A 13644-nucleotide genomic window follows, 5' to 3' on the forward strand; every position below is an offset into this window, starting at 1 on the left:
TAACGGCAAAGTGCAGACCTCACCCTCCTCCAGGTGCGCTCACAACGTTGGACAAACGCTTGAGCGGAGGGAACGCTGGACTCGGCAAGCTGGGATGAGAACAGAGGAGGCTGGTAACCCAGACTACTCTGAAACGGAGATAACCCGGTAGCAGACGAAGGAAGCGAATTGTGAGCGTATTCTGCCCAGGGGAGCTGTTCTGCCCAAGACGCAGGGTTTCTGAAAGAAAGACTGCGTAGTATGCGACCAATCGTCTGATTGGCCCTCTCTGCTTGACCGTTAGACTGGGGATGAAACCCGGAAGAGAGACTGACGGACGCACCAATCAAACGACAGAACTCCCTCCAAAACTGTGACGTGAATTGCGGGCCTCTGTCTGAAACGGCGTCTAACGGGAGGCCATGAATTCTGAACACATTCTCGATAATGATTTGTGCCGTCTCCTTAGCGGAAGGAAGTTTAGCGAGGGGAATGAAATGTGCCGCCTTAGAGAACCTATCGACAACCGTAAGAATCACAGTCTTCCCCGCAGACAAAGGCAGACCGGTAATGAAGTCTAGGGCGATGTGAGACCATGGTCGAGAAGGAATGGGAGCGGTCTGAGACGACCGGCAGGAGGAGAGTTACCCGACTTAGTCTGCGCGCAGTCCGAACAAGCAGCCACGAAACGGCGCGTGTCACGCTCCTGAGTCGGCCACCAAAAGCGCTGGCGAATAGACGCAAGAGTGCCTCGAACACCGGGATGACCAGCTAACTTGGCAGAGTGAGCCCACTGAAGAACAGCCAGACGAGTGGAAACAGGAACGAAAAGGAGGTTACTAGGACAAGCGCGCGGCGACGCAGTGTGCGTGAGTGCTTGCTTAACCTGTCTTTCAATTCCCCAGACTGTTAACCCGACAACACGCCCATAAGGAAGAATCCCCTCGGGATCAGTAGAAGCCACAGAAGAACTAAACAGACGGGATAAGGCATCAGGCTTGGTGTTCTTGCTACCCGGACGGTAAGAAATCACAAACTCGAAACGAACGAAAAACAACGCCCAACGAGCTTGACGGGCATTAAGTCGTTTGGCAGAACGGATGTACTCAAGGTTCTTATGGTCTGTCCAAACGACAAAAGGAACGGTCGCCCCCTCCAACCACTGTCGCCATTCGCCTAGGGCTAAGCGGATGGCGAGCAGTTCACGGTTACCCACATCATAGTTGCGCTCAGATGGCGACAGGCGATGAGAAAAATAAGCGCAAGGATGAACCTTATCGTCAGACTGGAAGCGCTGGGATAGAATGGCTCCCACGCCTACCTCTGAAGCGTCAACCTCGACAATGAATTGTCTAGTGACGTCAGGAGTAACGAGGATAGGAGCGGACGTAAAACGTTCTTTTAGAAGATCAAAAGCTCCCTGGGCGGAACCGGACCACTTAAAACACGTCTTGACAGAAGTAAGAGCTGTGAGAGGGGCAGCAACTTGACCGAAATTACGAATGAAACGCCGATAGAAATTAGCGAAACCTAAAAAGCGCTGCAACTCGACACGTGACCTTGGAACGGGCCAATCACTGACAGCTTGGACCTTAGCGGAATCCATCTGAATGCCTTCAGCGGAAATAACGGAACCGAGAAAAGTAACGGAGGAGACATGAAAAGAGCACTTCTCAGCCTTTACGTAGAGACAATTCTCTAAAAGGCGCTGTAGAACACGTCGAACGTGCTGAACATGAATCTCGAGTGACGGAGAAAAAATCAGGATATCGTCAAGATAGACAAAAACAAAGATGTTCAGCATGTCTCTCAGAACATCATTAACTAATGCCTGAAAAACAGCTGGCGCATTGGCGAGACCAAACGGCAGAACCCGGTACTCAAAATGCCCTAACGGAGTGTTAAACGCCGTTTTCCACTCGTCCCCCTCTCTGATGCGCACGAGATGGTAAGCGTTACGAAGGTCCAACTTAGTAAAGCACCTGGCTCCCTGCAGAATCTCGAAGGCTGATGACATAAGGGGAAGCGGATAACGATTCTTAACCGTTATGTCATTCAGCCCTCGATAATCCACGCAGGGGCGCAGAGTACCGTCCTTCTTCTTAACAAAAAAAAGAACCCCGCCCCGGCCGGAGAGGAAGAAGGCACTATGGTACCGGCGTCAAGAGACACAGACAAATAATCCTCGAGAGCCTTACGTTCGGGAGCCGACAGAGAGTATAGTCTACCCCGAGGAGGAGTGGTCCCCGGAAGGAGATCAATACTACAATCATACGACCGGTGAGGAGGAAGGGAGTTGGCTCGGGACCGACTGAAGACCGTGCGCAGATCATGATATTCCTCCGGCACTCCTGTCAAATCGCCAGGTTCCTCCTGAGAAGTAGGGACAGAAGAAACGGGAGGGATGGCAGACATTAAACACTTCACATGACAAGAAACGTTCCAGGATAGGATAGAATTACTAGACCAATTAATAGAAGGATTATGACATACTAGCCAGGGATGACCCAAAACAACAGGTGTAAACGGTGAACGAAAAATCAAAAAAGAAATAGTCTCACTGTGGTTACCAGATACTGTGAGGGTTAAAGGTAGTGTCTCAAATCTGATACTGGGAAGATGACTACCATCTAAGGCGAACATGGGCGTAGGCTTCTCTAACTCTCTGAAAGGAATGTCATGTTTCCGAACCCATGCTTCGTCCATGAAACAACCCTCAGCCCCAGAGTCTATCAAGGCACTACATGTAGCACCCGAACCGGTCCAGCGTAGATGGACCGACAAAGTAGTACAGGATTTTGATGGAGAGACTTGAGTAGTTGCGCTCACCTGTAGCCCTCCGCTTACTGATGAGCTCTGGCTTTTACTGGACATGAATTAACAAAATGTCCAGCAACTCCGCAATAGAGGCACAGGCGGTTGGTGATCCTCCGTTCCCTCTCCTTAGTCGAGATGCGAATCCCTCCCAGCTGCATGGGCTCAGTCTCTGAGCCAGAGGAGGAGATGGTTGCGATGCGGAGCAGGGAAACACCGTTGATGCGAGCTCTCTTCCACGAGCCCGGTGACGAAGATCTACCCGTCGTTCTATGCGGATGGCGAGAGCAATCAAAGAGTCCACATCTGAAGGAACCTCCCGGGAGAGAATCTCATCCTTAACCACTGCGTGGAGTCCCTCCAGAAAACGAGCGAGCAGCGCCGGCTCGTTCCACTCACTAGAGGCAGCAAGAGTGCGAAACTCAATAGAATAATCCGTTATGGACCGTTCACCTTGGCATAGGGAAGCCAGGGCCCTAGAAGCCTCCCTACCAAAAACTGAACGGTCAAAAACCCGAATCATCTCCTCTTTAAAGTTCTGGTACTTGTTAGAGCAATCAGCCCTTGCCTCCCAGATAGCTGTGCCCCATTCTCGAGCCCGGCCAGTAAGGAGTGAAATGACGTAAGCAACCCGAGCTCTCTCTAGAGTATGTGTTGGGTTGGAGAGAGAACACAATCTCACACTGCGTGAGAAAGGAGCGGCACTCAGTGGGCTGCCCGGAGTAGCAAGGTGGGTTATTAACCCTAGGTTCTGGAGGCTCGGCAGGCCAGGAAGTAACAGGTGGCACGAGACGAAGACTCTGGAACTGTCCAGAGAGGTCGGAAACCTGAGCGGCCAGGTTCTCCACGGCATGGCGAGCAGCAGACAATTCCTGCTCGTGTCTGCCGAGCATGGCTCCTTGGATCTCGACGGCAGTGTTACGAGCGTCTGAAGTCGCTGGGTCCATTCCTTGGTCGGTTCCTTCTGTCATGCAGGTGAAAGAGGACCCAAAAGCGACTTGGCGAAAACAGAGTCTTTAATCCAGTAAAGTAAATACAATCAAAAAACACAACTTTCACTCGAAATGACGAGGACAAACTGGAGACTCGATCTTGAACAGCAGGTGAACAGCAGGTTGCCTCGGGAAGGCACTTGAACCAAACAGACTCAGACACCTGCTCACCACGCAGCATCTGAGGGAAACACGACACGACAGGGCGATACACAAACACAGCACGGTGAATTCTAGACAAGGAACCGACAGGGCAGAAACGAATAACAAGGAGAGAAATAGGGACTCTAATCAGGGAAAAGGATCGGGAACAGGTGTGGGAAGACTAAATGATTGATTAGGGGAATAGGAACAGCTGGGAGCAGGAACGGAACGATAGAGAGAAGAGAGAGCGGGAGAGTGAGAGAGGGAGGGGGAGAGAGAGGGATAGAAAGAGGGAAAGAACCTAATAAGACCAGCAGAGGGAAACGAATAGAAGGAGAAGAACAGGGACAAGGCATGATAATCAATGACAAAACATGACAAAAACTCTGACTAACAGGCTTAGCACTTTAATTCGCAAATTGGTCCATTCGGATCAGACCGGCTTTATGCCTAACAGAAACTCATTCTTCAATCTCAGGCGCCTCTTCAATATTATGTATTCTCAGAGGTTACCCAATGTGGACCTTGCCGTCATATCTTTTGACGCCGAAAAGGCCTTTTACCAAGTTGAGTGGCCCTATCTATTCAAGGTCCTACAGAAATGTAATATTGGAGATAGGTTCATAAATTGGATCCAGCTTTTATATAGGAACCCCTGTGCCAGAATACTCACTAACCAATCATTGTCGCCCCGATTTAACCTCAACAGGGGGACAAGGCAGGGTTGTGCGCTGTCGCCTATGCTCTTCGCCTTAATTATCGAACCGCTCGCTCAGACGATTAGATCTCATGCAGCAATACACGGCTATAATACTAAAGATACTCTAAATAAGATCTCCCTATACGCAGATGACATCCTCCTCTATGTAACAGAACCCCAGGCTAGTATCCCAGCTATTCTTGATGTGATCAATTTGTTTGGTACCTTCTCGGGATACAGAATAAATTGGAACATTTACATTACATTTTACATTTAAGTCATTTAGCAGACGCTCTTATCCAGAGCGACTTACAAATTGGTGCATTCACCTTATGACATCCAGTGGAACAGTCACTTTACAATAGTGCATCTAAATCTTAAAGGGGGGGTGAGAGGGATTACTTATCCTATCCTAGGTATTCCTTAAAGAGGTGGGGTTTCAGGTGTCTCCGGAAGGTGGTGATTGACTCCGCTGTCCTGGCGTCGTGAGGGAGTTTGTTCCACCATTGGGGGGCCAGAGCAGCGAACAGTTTTGACTGGGCTGAGCGGGAGCTGTACTTCCTCAGTGGTAGGGAGGCGAGCAGGCCAGAGGTGGATGAACGCAGTGCCCTTGTTTGGGTGTAGGGCCTGATCAGAGCCTGGAGGTACTGAGGTGCCGTTCCCCTCACAGCTCCGTAGGCAAGCACCATGGTCTTGTAGTGGATGCGAGCTTCAACTGGAAGCCAGTGGAGAGAACGGAGGAGCGGGGTGACAAGAGTGAATTAATGCCCAGACGGTCGCAAAATACCTCCTGGCTAGAACATCTCCCATTTAAGTTATCTTCAGAAAAATTTACCTACCTAGGAATTGTAGTTACCAAACAATACTCCTTACTATTTAAAGAGAATTTCCCCTCTCTGATACAAAAACTCAAAGCAAACATACTATTTTGGAGAACCAATTTCTCTGCTCGGAAGAATTAATGCCATTAAAATGGTCTTCCTCCCAAAACTGCTCTACCTATATCAGAACATCCCAGTATTCATACCTAAATCCTTTCATAAACAACTGGACTCAATTATCAATCCTTTCATCTGGGATTATAAAACACACAGGATAGGTAAAAAACACCACTGTAAATCCAAGATGGAAGGAGGATTGTCTCTCCCAAATTTTATATTTTATTACTGGGCCGCTAACCTCCGCATTGTTACGTTTCTGTTGGATGACGTACTCCCGGCATCCAGCTGGCTTAGTATGGAGCGTGAGGAGTGTCACCCCTTCTCTATTGGCGCTGTGATTTTGTCGCCTGTCAATCTGGAGATGTCACTTTATTGTAACAATCCTATAATACATAGCACAGTCCGAATCTGGAAGCAAATTAAAGTCCACTTTGAGCTCAGACCAATGTCATTCATGCTCCCTGTCACCAGGAATCCCTCCTTTGCCCCTTCTAACCTTGATAACACCTTTGTGCGATGGGGAGAGTTGGGGATAAGTACCATAGGGGATTTATACATAGAAGGGACCTTTGCTTCCTTTGAGCTGCTGAGGAAAACTTATAATCTTCCCAGAAGTAATTTTTTCAGATACCTACAAATTAGAGACTACGTTAGAAAACACCTCCCAACATTTGGGAATGCTAAACCTTCCATGTTTGACGGATGCATAAAAATATGCCCCACCTCAGATAAACTGATATCGCGTCTATATGATGCTTTTCAATCTGTTAGCACACCTTCTACTGATGCCATCAAGGCAAAATGGGAGGAAGAACTAGGGACTGACTCAGTGGCAGACTGGGAAGAGAGCTTGGAGTATATCCACACATGCTCCATTAATTCCAGACATCGTCTCATACAATTCAAGCTATTACACAGATTACACTATTCCAAAACTAAACTGCATAGGATATTTCCTGACACATCCCCTACATGTGATAAATGTCAGGCTACGCAGGGTACACTACTCCACTGCTTTGCCCTATGCTCTAGCTTACATGGTTATTGGTGTGGAATTTTTAGGATCCTCTCTGAAGTTTTGGAGACTTCAATAGATCCAGACCCACTTCTGATAATCCTGGGAGTATCTGAGTCCCTAAACGGATTAACCAACCCCCAAAAACAACTAATCTCGTATGGTCTCATCTCGGCAAAAAAACTAATCTTGTTGTTTTGGAAAAGGAGGGAAGCGCCCTCTACCAAATTATGGCTCAGTGAATTGGCAAACACCGTACACTTAGAAAGAATTAGATATATTCTGAACAATAAATTATCAACATTTGATCAAATCTGGCAGCCTTTCCTCTCCTACTTGGACGAGTCGGCACTGTGAATTTGTACTTATTAACACACTCTCAATTGTAATATTTTAATCTACCTTTGGGCAACGTGTGCTGGCCCTACCACCCGAGCAGTTGGGAAGGGGGGGAGGGACACCTCTTCCCTCTTTCTTTCTACTTGTCCTTGTTTTGTATGTCGTGTTTTGTATTATTTGTTCTGCACCCAGAACTCTGGGTCTTGTTGTTCCTGTATGCTCTTTAATGTTTAGATAAGAATTGTATACCTGTTATGTATACCTATACACCATTCTTGTGTGTGTTTAATAAAAATATTTGAAACAGAAAAGTGGCACAATTAGTATCCGCTACTAATTAGTATCAGACAATGCATGCAATATCATATAGTCCAGGGTTTTTCCATCCTGGTTCTGGAAATCCACAGGGTGTGCAGGCTTTTGTCCTAGACTAACATTAACACACCTGATTTGGCTAATCGTCAAGTCCTAAAACTGTTTACTTATAGAGAAATAACTGGTACCCTATCCCCCCCTGCTCCTTCTCTCTCTCTCTTTCCTCTCTTCCCTCTAGGTGTTTCAATGAGGAGAGTTGTCTTACGCTCAGGCAGTTGGAGGGCTACCTGGTGGTCCTTCAGCCAGATGCCCCTCAGATCTCCCTGTCTGGGGTCGGCCCCCACCTGGCCCGCCCCGCGCCTGAATTTGAGGGCCCCCGTGGTGTACCCCTCTTCCCAGAGCTGAGGATCGTGTGCTCCCTGTCTCATGCTGTTAACACAGCCGCTCAGGGCATGGAAGGAGGAGGTGAGCCAGTAAACAGCCCTTCCATGAATACTACAATGCGGGGGTAGAGACTAGTGCATTCCAATCACATCAATCTAATAAATTTGAGAGCATTTTGCCATCATTTCTACTGTACATGGATTGATGCTTCTAAAAATAATTATGGGAGCACGACTAATTTACATATGGACCATTGTCTATTCGGAACACATTATATCATCAATCAAACTGCGCATATTTTACTTAGATTCTACACCTGATCTCAGCCTGTTTTCAAAAGTCATACAGGGCTGAAGACTGGATCTCAAACTTACAAATCACTTATTTTTCTTACACTTGCCTCTATTTCCACTTACTAGCAGTGCCACTTAATTATATGTCTGCTGACAAATAATGTGAGGTAATATCTGTCTTTCTTCCAAATCTGATTTGAATTGGGGTGCATGTTTCCTACCCCTGTGAAAGTATGTTCCCAGTCATATAGTTGGGTTGGTTGTTTAGCAACAAAACCGATGCATGCGCAACTATGGGGAAAAACAGACTGGGTTGACTTAGAGCGGGGCGCCGGGTAGCCTAGTGGTTAGTGTTCGGCCAGTAACTGAAAGGTTGCTAGATCAAATCCCCGAGCTGCCAAGGTAAAAATCTGTTGTTCTGCCCCTGAACAAGGCTGTTAAACCACTGTTCCTAGGCCTTCATTATATATAAGAATTTACTCTTAACTGACTTGCCTCGTAAAAATTTATTTTTTTAAATAGTTGACAACATGTAAACTATATTCAGTCTCCAATGTTTATTGAATACATAAATACATTTGCCCAATGAGCACTTGTTGTCTCTCAAATACATCGTTACAGTTGTTGGTTAGCTCGCGAGCTAATTTTAGCCATTGACATGAAATCAGTCAAAACACCTCAGAATTAGCTGAAACGGGTCACTTACAATTCCCCACAAGGCAGTTTCTTTTCATTGTTATCTGGCCAGCTATCTGGCCATCCAGAATCACAACAACTCACGGACTTCAGCTCCATTTCAAGTGCGCACATCCTGAGCTAATCCATCTATACATATATTCATCACTGACCCAGCCCCCCTCCACCCATCAACTTCCCCCAATGATTGTGTGCCTGAATACTAACTAGGACCACACAGACCCTGTACTATTATTAGAAGTGCTTTGTGCATGTGAGAATCATATGTATGTGTGCAATGGCTGTATATTGGAGAGGAAGCACACATCTGTGTGTGTCATCCGTTATGAGGATGATGATGGTTATGTATAAAAGCCTCTTCCTGCATGGGGTCTGTTCAGGTCAGGACATGGTTGATAAAGCTGTGTAGCAACAGAGAACATAGTCTCTGCCAATGCTTTATCTGTGGCTCACTACCTAATCTATTATGTACTTTATTCTGTCTCTCCAAAATGGGATAGTCCTGTTTTATCCACTTAATCCACCCGGCCTTAACCCCTCCCCCGTTCCACGTGTTCTCTCGTCTTTATCTGTAGTTTTATAAGATTGGGTAATCAGTCATTAAAGTGCCGTTTTTTGTGTTTTTTTTCTCCTTTTAACTGTCTGCTTTCTCTCTCTCTCCCTTCCTTTTTTTCTGCTTTGCATTCTGCCTTTCCCCTATTTCCACATTTTGCCCTCCCTCTCTTGCCTCATTCTCTCCTCCATTCATCTCGCTCCCCCCATGACCCCCAGCTCTGATGTCAGACGCCGTGGCCCACACTCTGGACGGCTGTGAGGTCCAGCCCCTGGGGGAGGAGCTAAACCCAGAGAGGGAGGAGCTCCTGGTGGACATGGATGCCCTGAGAGAGAGGGGTCTGGAGATAATCAACACCACTGCTTACATCGCCATCACAGGTACCGCTCATTTCCCCTATTCGGTTTTAATTTAAAGACCCACTTCAGCTATGTTTAAACTGTTTTCATTGAAAAACGATATTCCAAGTAGAAATACTTAAGGGTAAAAAAAAAATGTTTTGAGCAACAACAACAAAAATGTAGGCACAGTTGCAAAATTCAAGGAGTTGGTCGATTGGGTGCACTCTGATGTCATCAGCCTCCCCACTTGCTTGCGTGAACTACATAGGAGCAATAGAGGACAAAAAATTAGGGGCTCATCCCCCCACTTGTGCCATGTGATGAGGAACCCTGCACCAGCTACTGAAATGCACCTTTTGATAAATTCCATGCTAGTGAGGCTGGAGTGGGTCTTTATTTCCAAAGTAAAACGAAGAAAAGTTTTGGAAAACTTCACCAGGGGGATAGTCTGTGTGCTGAAGCACTTCATTTACTGCCCACAGTGATATTCAGCATGGCGCAATTAGTTGGGATTTTGAAATTACACATAAGGCTATGTTGCATATTGCGTCTCACCTCTGTATCACGTTCACAAACTGTAGCATTATCTTTTCATCTTACTGTTTCCTCAGTGTTGAACTGCCCCTAAACTTCCTACTCTCTACCTCTCATCATCTCTCTCTCTGTCAGGAGCTGAGTCCATCTCCGTGTATGAGGATGTCCTTCGGTCCGTCCGTTACCGGCTGGCTAAAGGCTCGGCCCGCTTTGAGAGGCGGTTCCGTCTGTCCTGCTCCGAGATGAATGGCAGATACACCAGCAACGAGCTCACCCTGGAGGTAACTAGTCTAACTGACCATATAGGCTGTAATTAACCCAAAATGGGTTAGCAAATAAGCTTCAAAGGGGGTGTACAATACTAGGGCACTAGCTAAGTGGTTTTAACCTAGCATTTGGGTAGAGCGATAGCACAGCATTAGTTCAGTTAGTAAGAGGTTCTGTGACAAGGCTTATTTTTCTTATTTTTTTTCTCTCTTTCACTCACTCTCTCTGTCTGTCCTTCCATATATTCATTCATCCTTGCTCTCAGGTGAACTTCCTGCACTCCCTGGACAGTCTGTACCACCCGTCTCACCTCCTGGCCTCTCAGCAGCAGTTTCTTCACCCATCTCACCACTCTGGGGAGCTAAGTGGACACACCCTGCCTAACCCCCACCGCAACTCAGGTTTATACACACTTCATTTACCTCAGTATTAATGTTGACCTTTTTCGCTTGATTTACCTTTTACAGGAGAACTGTGGTCTATATTCCTGAGTACATCAATTTTGATCCATGTTAAATCCAGACACATAAAAACAGAAGGATGAAGGTATACCATCCCCTTTTATTTCTATTGGGAAATCCCCTATCCATTCTCAAAATAGAGATTCAAAATACCAAAATTCACAGGTTCATTTTCACCACAAGATGTCAGTGTCACTGACATTAATGACAGATGGTGGCTGAAAGATTCATATAAAACTCTTAATTTCCTCTGACAGTGGTGCCAGGAGCGGCCACAGTCATCATCATGGTGTGCGTGGGCTTCCTGGTTGTCATGGTGATCCTGGGAGTGTTTCGAATCCGCTCCATCCACCGCCGTGGCGAGGGCACCGGGGGAGGGTCTAAGGAGGATAGCGGCCAATGGGACGACTCTGCCCTCACCATCATCGTCAACCCCATGGAGGTAACGACCTAACTGTGTTTTTGTGGAATAGAATAGATTTGTATTTATTTATTTCAGTGTGGAAGTTTTGAGTTTGGTTTAAGAGGAGAGACGATTTATTTGAATGATTATTTTATAATTTATTTATCTCTCAGTCCTATGAGTCTCGTATGGGCATCTCAGCTGACACCGAAGGTGAGGGGGAGGAGGACGAGGAAGTGGTGGAGTCACCCGATGACGCCAACGACGACCAGCGAATCATCATCAAGAAAGAGGGCAGAGACGGCAACCCCCGTCGCTACTAAGCCAATTGTCTCTCTCTCTCTGGAAGCACTCATTTCCATGGAAACCACAAAACGGCTCGCCACTCACCTCAAAGCGTTTAAATATCGAAAATTGCTGACACCTCTAGTCTATGGAATGTAAAAGTACAATAACGCACACTGTATTTCCGCAACACCACAGCACCATTAGTGGTCTATAGCCAATAACAGGGCATTGAATCTTTCACCACGTAAATGTTCTACGGCACAATATATACAGTATACTCTAACCGCCTGACCAAAACAACCAACAAAAATTGTATGTGGTGCACTAATTCCTAACTCACAGGGAATTGACATTGTCCTGGAAGTCTGTGTGAGACAGGCTGGACCGAGGCTACATAACTTAGATGTGAAGTTAGGATTGTATATGTTTTACTATCTCTATATCACACTTCAGACACCTTTGCCCACCACACAAAATGAATATTGAAGCAATCGATTCACACAAAGCCTTGTGTAGGCTCTTCACATATAGACACAAACCCTGATCCTGACGCTATCCCACACACCTCTAGATTTAATCTAGTTGACTTTTTGCTGCACAATCTCTCTCTCTGGCTCTTTCTCTCTCTATACATTCCTCAACTTCCAAAAACATGCCCCCCCCCCCCCCTCCCAGATCTGACTCCAGCTCAGTTCCACATTCATAGTAACCTTAATATAGAAATACATACAATTATAGGGTTCTAGCTGATTTTTACACACTATGTACGATGTGCTTCACAATACTGTATGTGATGTGCTAAATTAGATCAAATAAATTGTCCACGCAAAAGCGTACATTTTCAGAATATTCCTTTTGTCAGGGTAGACTTTTAAATGGTAAATCGTATTGCTTGGTAGAACCCTTTCATTGTAAGGTTTTGCAAGACAACCAAACAGGCTGATGATAAGGGCATAGACCCAGTGACTCAACTGAGCGACCCCCCCCCCCCATCCCCCGTCCCACGCACACACACACACCATTGCACACTCACCACCTACCGCTCTCGTAACAATCTCACGACAAAGACACACCCACGCCACAACACCTGCTGTATCCAGAATGTCAGCTCAGCTTGGGCAGTTTTGATTGTATTACATTTTCTGTACATACAATTATTGTTATTATTATTATTATTGCAGTCAACGCTTGCTCTCTGTCTGTACTCTTAAAGAGGGAGCTGCATTTACATATTATTTATTATCAATTACACTGTTTTATCATTTGACCAGCTGTTGTATATTTTTAAGGTTACACCATCAGAATACGGAGTACTAATAATAATAATAATAATAGTAGTAGTAGTAATAAGGATGATGATTCCTGACTTGATGAGTGTATTCATTCGTGTGTTGAATTGTTGTAATTTAAAATCGTGTTCATATCTGAATCACAGTAAATGGAGGGAACTTTGGTAAATAGCTACTCTGTCACCTCTCTCTCTCATTCCTTCCTTCTTTCACACCTTAGAATATTCTCAAATCGTTCTCTCTTCCCCAGCTCCACTTTCCCTCTTGTCTTTTTGTTTTCGTGCCAGTCCCCACCATCTCTTTGGTCCACCTCCCTCCATCCCTCCCTCACTTCCCCCCTCTGTGTTTATTGCTGTCTGTCTGTGTGTCAATGTGCAGTGATAAACCTGTCAGTAAATAAAGCCTGTTGTTTTTCAGTGTAATATTATGGAAAACAAATTGCATTAATTACTTATATTACTACTATTGGGACATTAACTTTAATTATTGATACAATGACAACATGGATTATGAAGATTATTGTTATTGATAACTGTCTGAAAACATTTAAAAGTTCATAATAAAACACTCTGATGAGGTCTAAATGCTGCCTGTTTTTTAAGTAAATAATCCATTTGAAAATATTTCACAGTCACTACCATCTTCTGAGTACTTTTTGGATGGTTTGAGAGAATACATAAATTCCTTGGTAAAAGCCTACATATATCTGGAATAACCAGTTTGAGACGGAAAATGACGTAGCCACAAAGCAGGACAAATTAGTTGGACTTTGCAATTCATTCATATATTGCACAATAATATACCCAAACCTTGCTTTCCCTTGCGTACTTCGCCCACTGTCAATCAAGGTCAATTTTACGCCCCTTTCGTTAAATTGTTTCACCAATGTAGCCAGA

At 45.5% G+C, this 13644-nt stretch overlaps 1 protein-coding gene across 3 annotated transcripts in view; it reads left to right on the plus strand.

The window, feature by feature from the left end:
- Positions 1-13332, plus strand: part of LOC124006267 (calsyntenin-3-like) — a 57805-nt gene extending 44473 nt beyond the window's left edge. For all 3 annotated transcript variants that reach the window (XM_046316175.1, XM_046316178.1, XM_046316176.1), the window contains exons 14-19: positions 7478-7704; positions 9384-9545; positions 10176-10321; positions 10573-10708; positions 11026-11210; positions 11345-13332. In XM_046316175.1, the coding sequence (XP_046172131.1) occupies positions 7478-7704; positions 9384-9545; positions 10176-10321; positions 10573-10708; positions 11026-11210; positions 11345-11494 (1006 nt within the window). In that variant the 3' untranslated portion in view covers positions 11495-13332. The remainder of the gene's footprint in view (positions 1-7477; positions 7705-9383; positions 9546-10175; positions 10322-10572; positions 10709-11025; positions 11211-11344) is intronic.
- Positions 13333-13644: the final 312 nt, after the last annotated feature.

The sequence above is a fragment of the Oncorhynchus gorbuscha genome, linkage group LG19 (genome assembly GCF_021184085.1).
Source record: "Oncorhynchus gorbuscha isolate QuinsamMale2020 ecotype Even-year linkage group LG19, OgorEven_v1.0, whole genome shotgun sequence".
In the NCBI taxonomy this organism is placed as follows: domain Eukaryota; kingdom Metazoa; phylum Chordata; class Actinopteri; order Salmoniformes; family Salmonidae; genus Oncorhynchus; species Oncorhynchus gorbuscha.